The sequence below is a fragment of the Sceloporus undulatus genome, chromosome 6 (genome assembly GCF_019175285.1).
Source record: "Sceloporus undulatus isolate JIND9_A2432 ecotype Alabama chromosome 6, SceUnd_v1.1, whole genome shotgun sequence".
NCBI classification, from domain to species: domain Eukaryota; kingdom Metazoa; phylum Chordata; class Lepidosauria; order Squamata; family Phrynosomatidae; genus Sceloporus; species Sceloporus undulatus.
The window spans coordinates 107,766,703-107,788,476 of record NC_056527.1 but is presented as its reverse complement, the minus strand read 5'-3'; the positions used below and the strand labels follow the sequence as shown (position 1 = coordinate 107,788,476).

At 42.1% G+C, this 21,774-nt stretch overlaps 1 protein-coding gene across 1 annotated transcript in view; it reads right to left on the bottom strand.

Moving 5' to 3' along the window:
- The window catches only part of LOC121934602 (sacsin-like), a 30,858-nt gene extending 17,063 nt beyond the window's left edge, over positions 1-13,795 (bottom strand). Inside the window, exons 1-5 of the mRNA XM_042475223.1 lie at positions 13,650-13,795; positions 9,967-9,997; positions 6,870-6,957; positions 6,450-6,561; positions 1,541-1,687 (exon numbers count right to left, since the gene is read on the bottom strand). Coding sequence (XP_042331157.1) covers positions 1,541-1,687; positions 6,450-6,561; positions 6,870-6,957; positions 9,967-9,989 — 370 coding nt within the window. The 5' untranslated portion in view covers positions 9,990-9,997; positions 13,650-13,795. The remainder of the gene's footprint in view (positions 1-1,540; positions 1,688-6,449; positions 6,562-6,869; positions 6,958-9,966; positions 9,998-13,649) is intronic.
- Between the last annotated feature and the right edge of the window lie 7,979 nt (positions 13,796-21,774).

Below are 21,774 nucleotides of genomic sequence, written 5' to 3'. Positions count from 1 at the left end.
TTGATAGCATTAGGCTCATCTTACTGTTGAGAATTTTGTATTCCATTTATGTTTTTGTTCCTATCCTCCATCATATGTAGTGAGAAGATTCTGATATATCTATAGTTAGCTTAGTTCTACTATTGTTCATTTTGTTCTCCTCTCTTATACATCTCACAGAGTTACTCTGATATATATTGCTAACTCCTTCACCAACCTACTCCTACCACTTAGGACCTTATCACATGTGAAATTGGAACTCCCATACAAAGCCATTCCAAAGGGTAAAGGAAGCAGAGTGAATTCGAATCCAAGGCAATTCAAGTGATTATCTCACATGAAGAACAAAATTGTGGTCATTCCTGAGGCAAAGCGGAGCGAGTGCAAAATAAATTACCACACCAGATGGATTCAACAATTCGAATGGCACCCTTGCGGCTGCTCAGTGGGGCTCTGAATGCTGTCATCCTTCCCTGCTTCCTCTGCTTGCCCCCTCCTTAGCATCAGGACGCAGGGGGCCAGTAGGGGCAAGATCGGGGTGAAGGAGGAGGAGGAGGTAGCAGAAGCAAAGTAGTCTTCCACACCAGACCAATTCAGATTGAAATTGAAGTGAGTTTGCAAACAATTTTTGTGAATTCGCTTGTTATCAAATTCCGGAATGACCTTGGATTGATTTAGGATTGGCCTTGGAATGACTCCCCATAGAAAGCAATCATGTGTGATAATCCATCACATTATAACATGAATTTGAATGGTCGGACCCGGAGTGGCTTCGGATTGGAGTTGCAAAACCCCTTGTGTGATAAGGATCTTAGAAACAAAGTTAGCTCCTTAAATTACTTGTGTATGCCTTACTCGTTTTGGGTTGGGGTTTTTTGGGGGGGGGGTGTTCACATTCATTGGAGGTTTTTCAAATTTATTACAATTCAGGAATTGTATAAATTGTCAACATATAAAAATAGCAATGATGGTCTATCAATTATTAATAGCAACATAACAAATCAATAACAATATGGATATGATAACGTAGCATGTCTTACTTTTGAGCTTCCCTTTGGCAATGAATCCAAGTCCTGATCTCTTGAGTCCAAGATACACTGCAGAAATAACACAGTTTGAGACTGCCCTGTCTCAGTGCTATGGAATCCTGGGAATTGCAGTTTATTGTGGCACCTGATCTCTTTGATAGAGAAGGCTAAATGTCTCACAAAACTACATGTCCCAGAAGTCTTTAGCACTGAGCCAGGGCCTTTAAAGAGATCTCAAACTGGGTTTTTTCGGCAATGTGTTTTGGACTGTGGTTACTGTTTGTTTAAATGGTTTCACCTCATCTTCTAGATCTGAGAGGTTTGCTGACCTCCTGACTCTCAGTCTCTTAAGCATATTCAGAAATGTTTGGCTTCCTACTGACCCAGTTGACTGCAATGGGGTGGTGCCAGATCCTACCCTGCTTGGCTTGTGTTGGCCCAGAATTCTGGAGGGTTTGTCCCCTTGCTCATAGTGTGCCTTCTGACTTTGAAAAGGAGCTATCTCCTAAATCAAGACATGCTGAGCTTCTCACCTGTCATGTGGTAAACTGAATTGAAGCCTAAACCAAAGCGTCCAACAGTAGTGGGGTCTTTCTTCTTGTGACTGATGCCTGGGCTTTCAATCCCCTTCCAGTCAGCCTCAGAAAATACACCATTATTATAAGCCAGAAGTGCAGGGCCTAAGAGAGAAAAATGTACGCCTGTAAGACGACTCTGTTTAAGAGGCAACATTCTTTTTCACATTTGTTTGCCTTTCTCAAAAAAAAATGATCAGTTGCATTTCAATAAAAGTGAACAATTTGCCTTTCTCAGTAAATGTGAACAGCTGACAGAACTAGGATTTAGGAAAGTAATGTTTTGTACCCAAATTTCCCAAAGCTCTTAATGGTTTTGTGCTGTTTTTCAGGAACTGTAGTCCAAACAACACTTTTTCCAAACCGTAATTCAAAAAAAGAAAGAAAGATAGAAAGAAAGAAAGAAAGAAGAAAGCTTTTCCCTCAGCCACATGAAATGCAACCTTTCACCTTTGAATATTTGCATTGCTCTCTTGGAACTAAAGCAAAAGATTCAACAGATTTGACAAGCTGAAGCTACACTCACTTGCTCAGAAGCAAACCAAAAGTTAGTTTAGTGGTGCTTACTCGCAAACAAGTATACATAGGATGTCAGTCTTATACTCCCAGTGAACAAATGGAAACAATTGGAAGCTGTGAGTATTTAATAACACAGCTGATTTCTTTCATCTGCTGGTCTCAAGAAGTAACTACTTTAACTTGGAAAATTTACCATCGTGGACTACAACTCTCAGCATCTCCCAGCCAACATGACCAAAATCCACACTAGTCACAGAAGTCCAAAAAGCATTCTATGCTCTACTACAACTTTTTTTTAAGATAAGCATCTCAGCAAAAGCATATATGGACAGTCTGTCCTCTTGCTTCCAAAAATGTAGAGCCAATATTGGTGGGTATAATAATGTTCAACTGTGTTTGAAGAGATTCAGTTTCAAGTCCACACTGAAAACATCCATGACCCTCACTGGGTGTTGTTGGGCCAAGGCACTCCCTATCATCTTGACCAACATCACACATAGTTGCTGTGAGGATAAAGGCATGCACACCAACACTCCACAGAGGAAAACTGGTATACGTGTGGCCAAACAACACTGGAGTATGGTCATGATGGCAAATGATTAATGAGGAAGAACACAAGTTAGGAGAGTTTGTTTTTGTCTGAGCCTACTGGGAAAGGCACATTCTCCCCCTGCTCAGTTAACTTAGTCCAAACTACTATTGTACTTTGAACTCAAGTTTGCATCAGCTGAAGATGAGGACAAAGGGGGGAAAGAGGAGGCAAGAGAAACCGGGACATTTTAAAGGCAGCTGAAAAAGTGGGACAACAGGGGATTCATTGGGACTCTTTCTGCCAAATCAGAACACTGGGAGAGTATGTAAATAGGGAAGAATTCATTGGAGGAAAAGACAAGGCTATGGATGTAATTCAGAATAACATCCTAGCAAAAGCCAGAAGTGGAACATGGAAGCAATTGTGCAGACTGCAAAGGCCCATAAACCATCTCTGTGGACCAGCTAGAGTACAGAGAAACTGAGGGATAGACAGAGAGAAGTGCTGTTCAGTTGGCTTTACTTTGCGCTGGCCTGCACAACTTGTCTTTAATGCAAGCATTCCCAGGAAATCCAAATGTTCCAGCTCCTTGACACCAAGGCTGCACTAACTGGCTAGGCCACATTTTCCCCCTTCAGGAAACTCATCCTTCTGGTGCAGTGCTAAGACTGTGTTTGGGAGACAAGTTCCATCCTCACTCAGGCCCCATTCCCACTGGCCCAGTTAACGTGGGTGGAACTGGGTAGATCCGGATGCTAATGCATCCTGTATCCCCAGCTCCTTGCCACCCCAGAATGCCTCTTATACATGTAATAATAATAATAATAATAAATTCCTCACCTCAGAAATGCCAGAAAAGGATGCAATTGCCATGCATTCTTTTTTGCTTTTAAAAGCAATTCAGGGCTAGCCCTGAAGAGACAGTAGCCAGTTGCCTAGTTGACAAGAGCAACAAATGTAACGTTCGAATTATAGCATTGACTCAAAGGAAAAAAAGTCTAGTCCTTTGCAACATTTCCCCTTTGCTGGAAGCCAGCAAATAGAAGGGAAAGTGAACAAGCAGCTAGCCATGTTTTATCTATCTATATCTGTCTCAAGAAAAAAAAAACATGCACATATTTTTTCAAAAATAATTTTAAAAAATAAAAAAAAGGGGGGGGGTGCCTGATGGGAGCTCTGTTCGTGCCCTGCCTTTGACCTGACCTGACCTGACCCTTTTCCTCCTGCTGACATTCTCTTCAGAGGAGCTTTGCCATTGCCTTCCACTGAGGCTGAGAGAGAGTGCCTATCAGTTCCAACTGACCCATGGAATCAATTGGGAATAAAAGGGAAATGCAGCGCAGGCATTCTGACTGTAGCATCCGCATATAACACAAATAATAATAATAATAATCCAGGAGCAAGAGGAAATAAAGCACAAGCAAGCACACAGACATGTCACCCAAAAAATCACGTGCATAAATTGTCAGAAATAAAAGAGGCTCCTTCTGCTGCAGCTGGATTTCCCTACATCCCCGGCTTAGCCCCACAGCCCTATTTCCCTGGGCAATCCTCCACCTCCTCTCTTCTTCCGACCCTCCCAAGCTGCCCTGGCTGCTTCATCCTCCTGCTCCATTAGAGAATGCCCTCCATGGCTCCCTTCTTCCCAGGGCTCCTTCCTCCTCCTCCTCCTCCTCCTCCTCCTCCACCATCACTTTCTCCACTCCCCCCCTCGCCCTCCCTCTTACAGCCCTTTGCAGCCCAAAAGTCACCCTGATTTCCCCTTTTGCCTCCTCTCAGCCTCCAGTCCTTCGGCTCTTTCCTCCTCCTCCTCCTCTTCCTCCCCCTCCCCTCGGATGAGGGGAGGGAATGCTCTGATCTCTGCCCGCCCTCCAACCCTAATCCCTCCCTGAATTTGCCCAGAACATGATCGAGGGCAAGTTCATATTTCGCGGAACCCGGGTCTTTTGGGAAAAGATGGATTTTAGCCCGATTCTGGTAAGGGGCATTTCCTTGTGCAAGCCTCAACATGGATTGTGACAGAATCGGGCCCAATATGAACTTCACATGCAAATTTCGAATCCTGAACCGGGTTAAAAGGTAGTCTGAATGGCCCCTCAGTCATGAACCACTTAGAATTTTCTGCTGGAAAGCTGTAGTGCAGTGGTTCTCATTTGGTCCACTAGATGTTTTGGACTTCACTTCCCAGAAGCCCCGACCAAGCTGGATGGACTTCTGGGGGTTGGAATCCAAAACACCTCAAGACCAAATATAACCACAGCTCTGGAGCACTTCCCTCAACTGCAGCTCCAGAGTTTTCTAGGAGAGTATTTGAAGGACCTCACCAAAGTACAAAGTACAAAGCCCAGAAATGCATAAGCTGGAGCTAAGACATGACATTTAAAGTGATATCGAACTACTACAGCAGTGTAGAGTTGGCACTCTCAGTGAGACAGGAACCAGAGCCTTTTCTATACCTAACATCAACTCATGAATTACCATTACAAGACCAAAAGGATTCAGCTGTATGCTCAGAAGACAATTTCATATGTATGCCCACTCCAACCAAAAATGTCCTTTTGTGGCCTATATGAGACAAATAAGATTAACATATACTGTATGCACGGCAGTATTCAGAAACCAATGGAAAGAACAATTCAGTCTTTGGGGACAAGACTTGCTACACTGAATGAGCTGCTACTGTGAAAAGTTGCACCTTTTCCCCAGACTAGGAGCTACAGAGGTTGTTGTGAATTGTCCTAGGAACAGGATGCTGAACCTGGCCCATTTTATGGACCTGTGGCCAGAAACAGGGTTGAAGGTGGCATGGCTGCTGTATTGCCCACACCAAGGCCGGGCAAAACCACCTACTTGACCAGTGTTTCCTAGTCTAGGATGCCAAAAAGAACCAGAGAGGGAGAGTGTCCTTGGTTAAGTGATGGCCAAAGATGGCTAGGAAGTGAAAACATTACTTTTTAAAACTACTATTCCCAACCAGCATGGTCAGTGACAAGAGAAAGAGCAGGCAAAAATAACCAGGACAATGGCCAGCCCTAAATGATCAGTTCCTATCAATGGCATTCTGTTCGCTAATGCCAGGCATCATCTTCCTTGAGGAAAGGAACTCTTTTAAAGAGAGATTCCAGAACCAAATACAATTCATCAGCATGTTTATTTAAGACTCAGAATCAAAATACTTCATCTCACCTAGTGGTATTACACTGGCATTGTAAAGCAAGGAGATGGCTGAGACTCACTAGAAGATTGTGGGAAGTTGTTGCCTGAGTAGGTCATTTTACTGAGCTCTGAGATTCATTAACATCTTATAAAAATGCCAGCCAATTTCACATGACACAACAAGTTAGGGAAATGAGGGAACTCTGGTTTGACTCATGCCCAGGATGCTTGCAATGGGAGCTTCTAAACAAACTATAAATATTTGCTCTGTGGTTTCATTTACAGAGTCTTCTGGATGTGTGTTCTCTCTCATCTCTGGCTTATTTGTTCTCCCAACAAACGAGAAAAACAAACTTAAAGCAAACCCTGTGTTCTTTTTCTGGTTGGTTGGGAGAGAAACAAACCAGAAAAGAGTGTGTGCAAAAATTCCTCTGAATGCTTGTAACCAATAAGCCAGGTTTATCCTGTTGGCTGAACTAGCCTACGGTCGGCTCACACTGTGAACCTCCATTTTTTCAATTAAAAGGTAGCCTATGGTTATTAGTGGCAGGATTTCGCATATTAAGTGATACAATGCAGGCTTCTTACAATCACCTCCACAAATACCATTTATGTGGAGAGTCCAACAGTCTCTGCACTTTGACAATGTCTGCTCTGTACCTTGGGTGCACTCCAGCCCCTCGGAAAAAAGGTTCTGCGTTCCAAAACTCCGCTCATCATAGAGTAAGATCACTTCCTCTGCCCCTGCGTCATCTGCATTTTGGATCAGCTCCTTTGGGAAGATGTAGGATGAGTAAGTAAGAATCCAAAGCAACTCTCCGCAAAAAAATAAAAAATCCACTTCACAGAATCCTGTTTCCCTTGCTATACACTGTTAGACATCATTTCCCCATTTGATTCATCCTGGAAAGAGAGATGAAGGAGTTACTCTTCTAGAACCCCCCTACCCAGCCTGACGACTGGAGGATCATGGGAAAGGTTGTAAAAAAAACCCCTTTCACACCTCTGTCTTCATCCAAAGAACTACAGCCTGCTGCTCTTTCAGAAACCCAAAACACAAAAACACTTAAGTACCCTTACCTTTAAGATCTGCCCCCCATCTGGGTATTTGCGAAGGATACCCTGCAAGTATTCAAGGACAGGCGGTGATCTCTGTCGAAAGCTCTTCCTGCAAAAAAGGAAAGAGGGAGAAAACCTAATGGTTGCACAGGTGTGCCCAAGAAACAAGGAGCATTAAAAATCCTCACTTGGACAGTTAGATTTTTGGCTTGTGTCTGCTGTCCTTTGCAGTGAGTTAGTGAACTGCACGCGCCAGTATCTTCCTGCCCTTGGCAGTCTAGTACAGGCATACTTCTGTTAACAAAGCTTCTGACAAATAAACCTTTTTTTAAACAAAGTCTTTTTATGCCACCCCAGAGCTTTTCCTCTTTGTCCTCTACTTGTTTGTGTGTGTGTGTATGCTAATATCAAAAATTAGAGTAATGCTAAAGAAGAACACTAAATCAACCATTGTGCTAACATACAACCTGAAGAACATCCCTGTAGAATTTAAAAATAATATAAAAATAGATTTGCACTATGAAGCCTAATTGACCAGGAGCCAGAAAATTCTAGACTGAAACCAGAAACATTAGTCCAAAACACACTGCAGAAATAACCCAGTTTAAGACCGCTTTAACTCCCTGGCTCAGTGCTAGGGAATCCTGGGAATTAGAGTTTATTGTGGTACCAGAGCTCTCTGGCAGAGGAGGTAAAATGTCTCACAAAACTACAGTTCCCAGAATTCTCTACCATTGAGCCAGGGCAGTTAAAGCAGTTTAAAACTGGGTTATTTCTGCAGTTTGTTTTGAACCACTGTTAAGGTGGAATGCAAAAAGACACTATCTGCAGACTCAGGCCCCATTCCCACTGGCCCAGTTAACGTGGGTGAAACTGGGTAGATCCGGATGCCCCTCCCCCCCAATATCTCCGTGAGTGAGTGCCCACTATGATTGAGGGGCATTTTAACCCGAATGCCTTATCGGGTTTAACTTGAGGGCAGCTGCTGTCAATCAAGCAATCGTCATAGGTGATGTTTGCAGGGGCATTGGAAGTGTGCTTCCCCCCTCCTTTTTTAAAAAGATCCATGCACAAAATGCCCCAAAGTGCGCACATTTGTCAAAATTTAAAACCTCTTTTGTGTGTGTGTGGGGCGGCGGCATTTGGGTCAGCGCAGGGTATGATCTGCCCTTGGCCCCATTTTCAGCCCCAAAATGCAAGTTAATGCATCCTGTATCCCCCACTCCTTGTCACCCCAGAATGCCTCTTACACATGTAATGATGATGATAATAATAATAATAATAATAATAATAATAATAATAAATTCCTCACCTCAGAAATGCCAGAAAAGGATGTGATTGCCATGCATTCTTTTTTGCTTTTAAAAGTAATTCAGGGCTGCCCCTGAATTCCTTGCAAAAGCATGTATCATTTTGCCAATTGCCTAATTGACAAGAGCAACAAATGTAACATTCGCATTTTTGGATTGATTCACAAAGGAAAAAAAGTCTAGCCTATTTGCAACATTTCCCCTTTGCTGGAAGCCAGCAAATGAAAGGGAAAGGGAACAAGCTGCCAGCCACGTTCTATCTATCTATCTATCTATCTATCTATCTATCTGCCTCAAGAAAAAGCAAAACAAAATATGCGCACATTTTGTCAAAATTAATTTTAAAAAAATAACAAAGGGAGGAAAGTGCCTGATGGGAGCTCCATTCGTGCCCTATCTTTGACCTCACCTGACCCCTTTCCTCTTGCTTACACTTTGCCATTGCCTTCCACTGAGGCTGAGGGAGAGTGACCTGTCAGTTCCAACTGACCCATGGAATCAATTGGGAATAAAAGGGAAATGCAGTGCAGGCATTCTGACTGTAGCATCTGCATATAACACAAATAATAATAATCCAGGAGCAAGATGAAATGAAAGTAGAACAAGCAAACACCCAAAAAATCATGTGCATAAATGGTCAAGAGGCTGTTTCTGCTGCATCCATTTCCTTACATCCCCCAGCTTGGCCCCACAGCCCTATTTCCTTGGGCAATCCTCCTCTTCCTCCTCCTCCCTTCCGACCCTCACCTCCCTCTGAGCTGCCCTGGCTCCTTCATCCTCCTCCTACTGCTCCATTATAGGATGCCCTCCATGGCTCCCTTCTTTCCACGGCTCCTTCGTCCTCCTCCATCATCACTTTCTCCATCTCCCCCCCCCGCCAGCCCTTTGCAGCCCTCGTCACCCTGATTTCCCCTTTTGCCCCCTTTGCATCCAGATTCCCCTTTTTCCTTTGGCTCTTTCCTCGTCCCCCTCCCTTCCGATGAGGGGAGGGAATGCTCTGACCTCTGCCCACCCTCTGACCTTAAACCCTCCCTGAATTTGCCCTGATCATGATCGAGGGCAAGTTCACATTTAGCGGAACCCGGGTCTTTTGAGAAAAGACGGATTTTAGCCCGATTTTGGATACACCGGGGTAAGGGGCATTTCCTTGTGCACGCCTCGACATGGATTGTGACAGAATCGGGCCCAATATGAACTTCACGTGGAAGAATCGATTTCAAAACCAGTGTAAAAGGTAATGTGAATGGCCCCAAAAAGAAAGAGAAGCCTCGATGGACGACACATAAAATGCTTAAAGCAGTTAAAGACTGATCAGAAGAAAAGGGAGACAGAAATACAGGACAGAATCCTGAATGCAACTGTTTAGTGATTTGTGTGCAGGAACAAGGAGAACTAGTATAATAGTCAATGCAGAGACATAGAAGATATCAAAACAACAACAACAACAAAAAGAATAGACCTTTCCCACAAGATCTGAGAAATCAAAGGGAAATTCAAACCAAGAGTGGAGATGCTATATGAGCAGCGAGTAAACACATTATATGACCTAGAACAAATAAAAAGATGAAACAATATACTGAATATATAAGAGAGATGAAAGGATAACAGATTAATTGAAGGAAGAACCATTTGAAGATGAACCTACAATTTTAGAAAGTGAAGTGGAAGCTACACTCAGAGCAAATATATAGTAAACAAAATGTTATTAAACCTCAGATTGTTTTGGTCAGCACATCATTTCACTAATACTTTGTCACCCTTCACAATCTCATTTTGGCTTCTCCTACCCAGCCACACCCAGTCCTTACCTCTTCTTCTTCCCTTGAGACATTCTCAAACCTGCAAAAAGGGAGAGATAATTACAGAAAATTAAAAGGGAGGAAAAAAGAAATTCAATATATAAGTATACCAATATAATTTGCACATGATATGATTTCCTTATTGTATACTAGGCAACTTAGCCTGGAGACAAACATTAATTTTTAAGAAAAGTGTAAGTGGTTTGAAAGAAGGCATTACTTCCTAGGGAGCGTAGGCACATGTTTGTTTGTTTTAGTTTAACAATGCCTCTGGTCAAAGAGGTTATGTGAGAACAAAACCACAAAGCCCTGCTACACCTGCATATGAGCAATGAAACATATACCACAACAAGGAATGAGTCACCTTTCAAACCACTACTCAAAGAAAATGGTTATCTGCCTCCAGCAGCTCTGCAAATTATGATCCAAAACACACGGCAGAAATAATCCAGTTCAAGGCCACTTTAACTGCCCTGGCTCAGTACTAGGGAATGCTGGGAACTATAGTTGTGCCACCAGAGCTGACAGAGAAGGCTAAATGTTTCACAAAATCCAGTCCCCAAAATCCCCTAGCATTGAGCCAGGGCAGTTAAAGTGGTCTCAAGATGGATTATTTTTGAAGTGTGATTTGGACCTATGTTATTGTTTGGCATTTGCACACCGCTGGGTGCTTCTCTGACACCCCTGGTTTCTATTAGTCACTAATGGCCATAGAAAGATGTTTCCTGCAGCTAAACCATAGAGTTTGGGGAGAATTTTGGTCCATTGCACAAAGTTGGTAGAGAATTCAGGCCTCTGCAATGGCTAAAAACTTACGATAGCTACCACAGATTCTGCTTTCCCTCTTTTCTCCCAGCTGAATGGACTAGACAGAATACTTGTAATGTCTTTTAGTTTTACAAAGAAGGGAGTTCAAGAATCTTGTAAGTTTTAGTCATGTTGGCAAAAAGAGAACCATAAGCAAGGAAAGGAAAGGAAAATATCATTTTCAAGGGGAAATTACACAGAAATACATAAACAGATACAAAAAAACAACAACAACAACCCCTCAATAAGAAGCAGAGCCCTCCCTCCAGTCCATCTGCCTTGGTCCAGGCCTCAGAGGGAGAGAAGAAATGCTGGACCTGATCCATTTCTCCACCACCATTCATTCCCTTTTCCTTTTATGTCCTGGTCTTTTTAGATTGTAAGCCTGAGGGCAGGGAACCGTCTTATTAAAAAGATTCTATGTACAGCGCTATGTACATTTACAGTGCTATATAAATAATGCTGAATAATAATAATAATGCTTTGACTTGCAACCAGAATTTGAAAACAGTTCAGGTTGTCTGAGTGAAAACTAGAGAAGGCACACAATTGTTAAAAATTCAGCATAAAATTACCTTCAAGTTATGTGTATAAGGTGTATATGGATCATAAATGAAGTACTATCTCAAGGATGTAAACACAGACATTCTGAAACACAGACACCCCAGTCTAAAATCCAAAATACTTCTTACCCCAAACATTTTGGATAAGGGAAACTAAACTTGTATTTCAAGTGCTGTCAGAGGAATCGTCTGTCTATTATTCATTTTTGTACACTTGCCGCAATATTTTTTAGCCATACTCAATCATGATCAAGTTTTAGTTAATCAGATCTAGGAGGCCCAGGTTCCGGCATACGACAAGCAAGCTAACAGCAGCATCAACAAAACATTCATCTGACTAACGCTTTTCCATTTCCAGTTAGAAAAAAATATCATTTCGAATATCTTTTCCATGTACAGAAGATCCTAGATTGGGACAGGAGATCTGCAGTGACATAAATTATATTTCATTCAGCACAATTTAGCCTAAACATCAGGACTATTGGTGTTAGAATCAAAAACAATTTGGATTGATTCCAACTTCAGCTGCAGAATAAACATCTACTGTATAACATTATAACAATATATGGCCAACATATCATTTTATACTTAATATTTTGTACTCTCAGTCTAAGTAGCCAGATAATAATTCACGTGGTGGCGATGAAATGCCTTGGTACTACCATTTTACTACAGTGTATCGGTTGTTACTAATTAGTCTACATTTGCCATTTATGAAGAAGTTGGAATCAGAGTCTGACAGTAGAAAAAGAGAGGAGTTGGGAATTGAAGGTTTGGCGTGCCAGCTCCATGGCCCAGCTAAACATATCTGGGGTCCAAAACACACACTGCAGAAATAATCCAGTTTGAGACTGCTTTACCTTCAATGCTAGGGAATTCTGGGAATTGTAGTTTGTTGTGGCACCAGAGCTCTCTAACACAGAATGTTCAATGTTTCACAAAATTACAGTTTCCAGAATTGCCTAGCATTGGCCTGTTACAGACTGCCAAAATAAAGCTGCTTCGGGTCTCTTTGAAGGTATGCTGTTTAAATGATGCATGCATCCTAAGAATCCAGAAGCTGCACCAAAGCTGCACTCCAGTGCTTAGGAATGGAGTGTGGCTTTGGTGCAACCTCCGGACTCTTAGGACCCATGCGTCATCTAAATAGCATACCTCCAAAGAGACCCAAAGCAGCTCTATTTTGGCAGTCTGTAACAGGCCATTGAGACAGGGCAGTTAAAGTGGTTTCAGACTGGATTATTTCAGCAGTGTATTTTGGCCCTGAGACCTGCAGATTTCTCATCCTAAACTTGGTCAACACTAGTAGCAGAAGGGGGTTAATGATTTTTTGAATTGTACCACTCTGGACTACAAATTCAGGGAGAACTTAGAATCCTAGAATAACAGAGTTGGAAGAGCCTCCTCTACTTTGTAAAAACAAAAGTTCCCTACACTTACAAAACAAGACAAACTGCAGGAAAGTGGCCAGATTAGACCAGAGCCAAGTTCTTCTTAAAGGCATTGAAGCCCTATTCAGGTGGTGAAAGTGATCCAGGATGAATCTGGGTTGAATCTCTGTTGTTCACATGCATCCTGAATGAACCAGATTAAATTATGGGTGGGGCAGGATGGCCAAAAAAAAAATCCACTTAACCCAGAATAATTGACGTTTCGCATCGTTGGCAGTATGAATAACCGAAAAGACCGAGGATAATTTGGGATTAAACTCTGCATGCCTTGAATGATTTTCAAATACATTGTTGGCTCCATGTTTATTTGAGGGCTGGCATGTATGAGCAACCAGACTCCCAGAGATGTGGTTCCAAAGTGTAAACGACAAACTCAAAATGCATGGATGAGGTTATTTATGCCGGCCATGAAAGCTTTCAACTTCACCTTGAAGGAAAGAAGTTGGCAGCAGGAGCTTTCGTGTAGACTTCAGTCCACTTCCTCAGATGCATTTGGACCGATGCATCCAAAGGCATAGGAGGAAGTAGACCGAAGTCTAGCAAAGCCCCTGCTGCCCAACTTCTTTCTTTCAGTGAGTCTCAAAGGTGCTCCAAGAGCTCTCTACAAATGCTTTGGAAAAGGAGTTTCCCAAAGCTCTGGGTTCTATTTCAACATCTGGGAAAGCCTCAAGTTCTCCTCCCAAAGGGTCTAGGAATATTAGACTCCCTTGTGTTTCTACATGGGAGAAATAACCCGGTTTGCCACCGCTTTTGACTGACTCATGGCTATGGAATTCTGGGAGTTGGAGTTTGTTGTGGGGTCCAAAAGCCTCCCTTCCAAAAGACCCCTGATCAGTGAGGATCCCCATCCTTTTATTAGTACATTACTCACTGGCTCTGGAAGCTCCCTGCTTTTCTTCTTACTCCCAGCAGAACGACTGGAGGAGAGCTCCAGATGTTGCAGCTGTTTCCTCGCTCGCTTCTGGAAGCAAAGACTAGAGGCGAGCTGCTCCTTCCGCTGGCCTTTTATAGGGTCTGTTCGGCTCATTCATCCATCTCTTTGGGAGAAATGGAAAGCGAAAGTGATTTTATGGGGGCGACTAAAAGCTAGGAAGGAGAGCCAGAAACGAAACTTATCGAGACAGGAAAGTGGGGGAGAGATCCCATTACACACATACACACACACACACACACACACACTGTATATACACACATATAGAGAGGAAACAGCTGGAACATCTGGAGCTCTCCAGTGTGTGTATATATATGTGTGTGTGTGTACACACACACACACATATATATATAAGCTATAGATAGATAGATATAAAACATGTTACTTACACATTGTAAACTGCTTAGGGAATGCTTAAGTGAACTAATAAGGAGTACAGAAATGTACTTGCTATTCCTACGGTGTTATATAGATATAGATATAGATATAGATATAGATATAACATATAGATATAGATATAGATATAGATAAATATGCATACACAGACACACACACATATATAACATTACATATGTGTGTGTGTGTATATATAATGTAATGTATTTATTTATATTTATATTTCATTGTTTATGCTGCCATTCTCCCAAAAAGGGACCCAGTGTAGCTCACAAGGCAAAAACACTTTTAAAAACACTTTTTAAAAACCACAATTAAGATAACCCAGTTAAAACAGTATAAAATTGAGATTAAAAACAGACACATCATCAGAAACACCCACCCCATATAAAAGCCAATAAATAAATATAAATAAACAGATATAGATAATACACGCACACATGCACACGCACACACACAGAGTTGTCCCTCCTAATTCACAGATCTCAGATCCATGACTTTGAATATCCGCAGAGGGGAGACCTCCGTTATTCTCAATGATGCGTGTGCCCAGCATGCGCACCCGGGTCGCATGCATGGGGACATTCCCCATTCAAGCCTGTGGGGCTTGAATATTCTCAAGCCTCCATTTTTGCAGGGGGAGGGGTCCGGAAAGGATCCCCCACAAAAACAGAGGGTCAACCATATATATATATATATATATATATATATATATATATATATATATCACACAAGCACACACACACATATACACACACTTGTCCCTCCACATTTGAGGCTTTGACTTTTGCAGATTTTATTATTCACAGATTTTATTAATATGTTCTCTCTAGGAATATCTAGGTCCTCCAGTGCATCTCTGTGGTCAACTTTAACCAAAAATCGCACTGAAGGACCTAGAGATTCCTAGAGAGAACACTCCACTAGGCCTTTGTAGCTTCTCCAGCGCAATTCTGTGGTCAGTGTTTTGGCAGAGGTTAACTACAGAATTGCATTGGAGGGCCTAGAGATTCCTAGACAGGTGTTCTCTCACATAAAAACACAGTGCTTTTGTTATTTGCATTTATTTCACATCCGCAGGGGTCCTGTGCCCCTAAACCCAGAGAATGCAGTGGGACAAGTGTATATAGAATCATAGACTCTTTATATAATTTCTTTATTCTTCTAAGCAGGGCTCATGATTCCAAACTAGCTTCTGCTCAAAGGATGACACTAGATCTAAGTGTATAGCACAGAAGACTTCTTGTGCTTGGATGACATTGGACTAGCTTTCTTGTGGGTCAAAACAGGGTTGGGGTGTGTGGGATCCAAGAATTGCAGGGTCAAACTTCCATCATTTATTGTTTAGCAGGGACTGTGGCATTGTTTGCCACCTCCACTGGAAATGGTGAGCAATGTCTTTTATATATACAAACTGACACCACAATATGGGATTCTCCCTGTGGGTGACTATCATTATGAGACTCTCCATACTACAGGGTTCCGTCCTGGGCAAAGTGCTATTCAAAATCTTTATCAACAACTTGAATCAAAGAATAGGAGGGATGCTTATCAAATCTGCAGATGACAGCAAATTAGGAGGAGTAGCAAATACCCCAGAAGAGAGAATCAAAATTCAAAATGACCTTAAAAAATGAAAAAGCTGGACCAAAACTAACAAAATGAATTTCAACATGGAGAAATGTAAAACACTGCACTGTCTTAGACAGAAAAAATGAAATGCATAAATATAGGATGGGGGAGGAACACTTGACTTAACAAGATTACATGTAGAAGGGATCTAGTAGTAGACCAAAGTTGAACATGAGTCAACAGTGTGATGTGGCAGGTAAGAAGGCCAATGCGATTCTAGGCTGCATCAATAGGAGTTTATTTAGTGTCTAGATCAAGGGAAGTATTAGGGTCACTCTATTCTGCTTTGGTCAGGACTTGCCTGTAATACTGTGTCCAGTTTTGGGCACCACAATTCAAAAAGGATGTTGACAAGTTGCAGCATGTCCAGGGGAGAGTGAGTAAAATGGTGAAGGGTCTACAAACCATGCCTTATGAGGAAAGATTTAGGGAGCTGGGTATGTTTAGCCTACCGAAGAGATGGTTAAGAGATGATATGATAGCCTAGTTTAAATATTTGAAGGAATGTCATATTGAGGAGGGAGCAAGCTTGTTTTCTGCTGCTCCAGAGAATAGGACACGGAACAATGGGTGCGAGCTACAGGAAAAGAGATTCCACCTCAACATTAGGAGGAGGGCTGTTCACAGTAGAAGACACAGTGTGGTGGAGTCTCCTTCCTTGGAGGTCTTTAAACAGAGGCTGGATGGCCATCTGTTGGGGATGCTTTGATTGAGAGTTCCTGCATGGAAGGGGTTGGACTGGATGGCCCTTGCGGTCTCTTCCAACTCTATTATTCTATGATCTCAAAATGAACTGCTACACCACAAATAAATTGTCCTTGTTCTTTCTCTGGGTATGTGTTGCCAGCTTCCAGTGCTCTCCAGAATGTTTGACTACAACTCCCACCATCCCCAGATGGTTTTCTCACACATCCCAGGCTGTATTACAAACTTTCCAAGCCTCTCAGCACTGCAAACCCTATCTCAGTTCCACTTAGTAACACTGACAATTTGCTCAAGTTCTAGGACTCGCAAAAAGTCTTCCCTGAAACTATTAAGGATTGCCTCCTCGCTCAATAAAAGTACACCAAAGCCCTCATGTAGATTTTGTTCATTATCTTAGAGTTTTGTTCTTTATCTTAGAGTATCTTTAATGTACTTTTTTCTATGTTTTTAATTGTACTATTTTTTTTTTTTTAGAACATTTTTATTGGTTAAAAAAAAAGAATACATATATACATATATACAATATTCACATACTGACAACTATTTTCTTTTTTCTTTCTTATTTCCATTTACGTGTATGTACTATGTGTAGTTGTGTGTAATTGTACTATTTTTAATGTTGTGAAGCCGCTCTGAGTCCCAATTCTGGGGAAAGAGCAGGATACAAATAAATATAATATAAATTAATTAATTAATTAATTAGAGTATTGAAGAAAGAACGTGGTCCTGGAATGGCAGTGAGTTTGTGTAATTTTCCCTGGATCTTTTTGTTTGTGGGCTATTACAGGAAAAGAAACCTTTCTTTTTAAGCGTTTAGCAGTTTTGTGTCTCATCTTAATTTCAGGAAACAGAAACTTGAGAGCACTGTTAGCTTCGCAGGGGAAAAGGTCTGGCAGAGACACTGTCTGTGAGGCCAGAGGTTGGGTACATTTGAAAAAAAGAAAACAGAGAATCAATCCAAGATGAATTGGGAAGTGTTTAGGATCATGCATTTTGCTTTTCCTCTTATATCTTCCAAACTGAGTGCTGCTGCTCCTGGTTTTAAATGGATTTGTAGCTCACTTTTCAGAGCACAGTACAAACCCTCTAACTGGATTATAATACATAGCCAGACCCAAATAATGCATACTCTCCAATATTTCCTAGAAATGGACAAGTATGACCAAGCAATACCAGAGTGTGGTCAAGATGGCCAGATTTACTAATGTGGAAGAGGAGAGGCTGCAGCAGCCTGAGCTTACTGGGAAGGGCAAGTTTCCACCACCCCCGCCCCATGGAGATGTTTCAATGCAAATTGTTTTTGCACTTTGAACTCAATTTGCAGCAATGGAGGAGAGACAAACTGGGACGTTTTAAAAGCAGCTGAAAAAGTGAGACAGCAGGGGATTAATTGAGGCTGTCCTTGCCAAATCGGGACATTTGGAGAGCACGATAAATATATTCAATAGGGACATCATGAAAATAAAGCAGTAACATATAAGAGCAAAGATAAACAATGTGCTAAAGTTAGAAATGTACATGCATTGTATTCCCATTATACAGATGTGAGAGCTAGACAAGAAAATGAATGAAAAGAAAATACATTTATTAGAGATGTGGTGCAGGAAAAGAGTGCTGAGGATACCATTGACATCCAAGAAAACAAACAAATAGGTCCTAGAACAGATGAAGTCTGAAATCTCGCTGGAAGCCAAGGTTACCAAATTGAGGCCATCGTACTTTGGTCACAAAATGCATGACTTATTGGAAACGACAATAATGCTAGGAAAGATAGAGGGATGTAGAAAGAAAGGAAGACCCCATGCTAGATTGATGGACACTATTAAGGAGGTCACGGATATGAATCTGCAGGAACTAAACAGGGCAGTGGAGGACAGGGAGATGTCTTATCCACAGGGTCGCCATGAGTCAACATCAACTTAAGGTAGTTAACTACAACAACAAACATATACTGATAAGATATAGCAAATAAAAGGGAAGCACTAATTATTTAAAATCAACTAACCCAAAGGCAGACTGTAATAAACACATCTCTAAAAGCCTCCTAAATTCCAGGAAAGAGTTATATATGCAGCCTAAAGGAAGGCATTCCAAAGATGTGGACCCACTGCAGAAAAGGCCCTATCCCTTGCTGAGAGTAGAAAAATATTTTTTTGGGGCTGCTGCTTGGATCCAAGCTGTTAAGGGACTGCACTGTCACATACAGTGGTACCCCGGGTTACGAATTTAATTCGTTCCGCGGCGCCGTTCGTAACCCGAAAGATTTCGCAACCCGAAAAAGCCATAGCCGCTAGCGCTGGAAAGCCGCGATTTCGTGCGAAAAAGCGCCGAAAAGCACCAAAATTTTTTTCGTAAGCCGGAAAAAAAAACGTAACCCGGAACAGTTTTTTCCTATTTAATTTTTTCGTATCCCGGAAATTTCGTAACGCGGGCATTTCGTATCCCGGGGTACCACTGTACAAGCCTTTCTGGGCGTTGTGCCAGGACACAATATGGATTTACAGAACAATTTCCCATCGGTAAGAGGGTTCAGCAAAACTGCATTTTATGTTACTCTGGAGTTTATCAGACAAGGGAAATTGGAAGTATAATCCAATGGCAATCCAAACACAATCATAAGGTTTAACGTTATTGTGTGATAACCCAGTACACACAAATTCAGGCAATGGGAAGTCAGTCAGAGCGCAATCATGGGGTTTCACCGTTATTGCATGATAGACTGCCACACGCAAATTTGGGCAATGGCATGCATGCTATTTTTGGGCAATGGGGAGCCAGTTCAAATGCAATGAGCATTCACTTAATTTCGCTAAACTAACGGCTTTATGTGAATGCGTTCTGGCCCCACTTTCTTTTCATTCAAAATTAAGAGAAATTCCTCCTGTGTGATAAACTCCTCTGTCTGTTTCTATCTGCATTTCTATCTGTTTATATGGAGAAACCATCTTACTGAAAGCCAGGGTAGACTCAGAGTAAGCAGCATGAAAATTGGGGAAGAGAAAAATATCAAGAATTTAAATATGCAGATGATACTTGCAGATGTGATGCTGGAGAATTGTTCTGTGGATGCTATGGACTGCTAAAATGGCAAATAAATGGGTCTAGAGCAAATCAGACTTGAACTCTCACTACAAGCAAAGATGATGAAACTGAGACTGTCGTACTTTGAATATATCATGAAACAAGAATGTGATTCACTGAAAAGATGATAATGCTTGGTAAAGTGGAAGGCAGTAAGAAAAGAGGGAGACCACAGTACAGGTGGAATGATTAAATCAAATAAGGCTGAATCTGCAAGCCTTGAGCAGGGCAGTTGACAATCAGAGATCTCTCTCATTTATAGGGCCACCATAAATTGAACTGTACTTGATGGCAAATAACAACGATCAGCAGAAGAACCCCATTGAGCTAGGATATACCATATATATTTTCTGCCATTCTCCCCGTCAATATTAGGAAATGGAGACAAGGATATTTTTAAAGCTTGAGAAGGTGTTGTGCTGAAATTAGATCTGGTGTGCAGCCCCATAAAGTTTGCATCAAACAGAACCTCTCATTTGCAGTCAGAGTTTTGCATGTAATGGAAGCTCTTGTTTGTAGGCTGGCAAAGTTTGGTTTGCCTGAAAGTTGTTGCACTGTAGAAACATACAAGATTTATGTCTTAACCTGCCCATGTTGCTTTGGCCTAGCTTTAAACTTGCCCATTACTGGAATTAGTCCCTGGGCCCTTTCCCAAATTGAACTTTGGCCCCTGGAAGGCATTCCCTTCCCCCAGTCCAAAATACAAGGACGACCCTGCTGCATCTTCCTAACTTCTGTTAATCCCTCATCCAATAGAAAAGAGAAACATATCCAAAGGGAGCACCAGGCATAAGGACCTTGTGAAAGAGGGCCAGAGGGGCACTTGTCCAAAAAAGTACTGTCCATGAAAAAAGGGGTTTAGGAAGTTGGCCACAACACTAACCCACAAAGTATTCTTGGGATATTTCCTTGGCACCATTATTTGATGCTGCTAATTCAAAAGATAAAGGAGAATATTTCCCAGTTCATAACATGTGTATGCACAAGTGCAAGGGGGTTCACCCTTTTGCTACTGTCTGGGGAAAAAAGCCTACTTAAACTAGTCTGGGGGGGGGAAGGAGACTAGGGGTTACAGTACAAGGCCTATAGCAAGAAAAGATGCTCAGCACGAGTGGGGTGCCTTCAACAGCTCTACAACTCCAGACATCTTGGATTGCATTAATGATCTTGTCTGGGAGTGGAGAATGTGTGGCACTGGATGTTCTTGTATTGCAATTTCTTGCAGCTCCAAACAGCATAGCCAGTGGTAAGGATTATGGGAGTTAAAGTCCAACAACATTTGAAGAGTCACTTGTTCCCCACTCCTGATACAGAATAATTTCAGCAAGAGTTTTGGTCCAGGTTCACTACTAGGATCACCTTAGCTGCTCTTCTGGATGACCAGCACTGCTGGAAAGGCAGGACAATGAGAGTAAGTTCCCGTCAGTTTTCCTCGATTGCCTAGAAGCTGATGATATCACTGGCTGCGTTCACTTACTCTGGACTGATTGGCTGGACAAGATGTGAGCTGCATCCACTATGCTTTTTTGCAAAATTATTTTATTTTATTATTTATTCCCAGAAGGTGGTGCTGGAGGACTTCTGTTCAATCCCTTGATGCTTGTGTTGAATGCCTTCATTCTGTTGTCACTCCCTATTTATTCTTTCTCCTCTTCACAATTTTTTTGTGTTGTTCAAGGCCACCCAGTGTGATGCGTGGGCGCGATTGGGCATGAAAGATTCTGACGACGAACCAGGGTTCAGCACCCCACTAGGTGGAGAGGCAAGCCCGACTAGGTGGACCCTTAGGGCAACGCGCAGGAGTCCTCAGCCTCCTCTGCCAGGAAAAACCGTATGATAGGGTCGATCCCACTACCGATCAGTCAACTTAAAGACACATAACAGACAGGTTTTTTTTCAAAGCCTGACTGGCATCACGTTGAATATACCAGCTACATCCACCAGATGAATGTGGTAACATTGTTCTCCAGTACAACTGATGTTATCCAATTCAGCGTCTCCTATTTCATGAAACACAGATGAGGTGCTGGAGTGGAGACATTATCTGGAGGCCTATCTTTGCGATTAGAGTTCCTGGCGCAAAAGTGTTAAATTTCTGGCAGGCACAGAGGGGAGCGACCTCACCGTCTCTAGCATCGAAACAACCTACAAAGGCGCAGGAGACGAAGTTAACAGAATAAACACTGGAGGGGGCTCCTGCACGCCAATGGTTGTGTAGAAAATGAATTTCAGCAGGTGGTACGGTCATCAT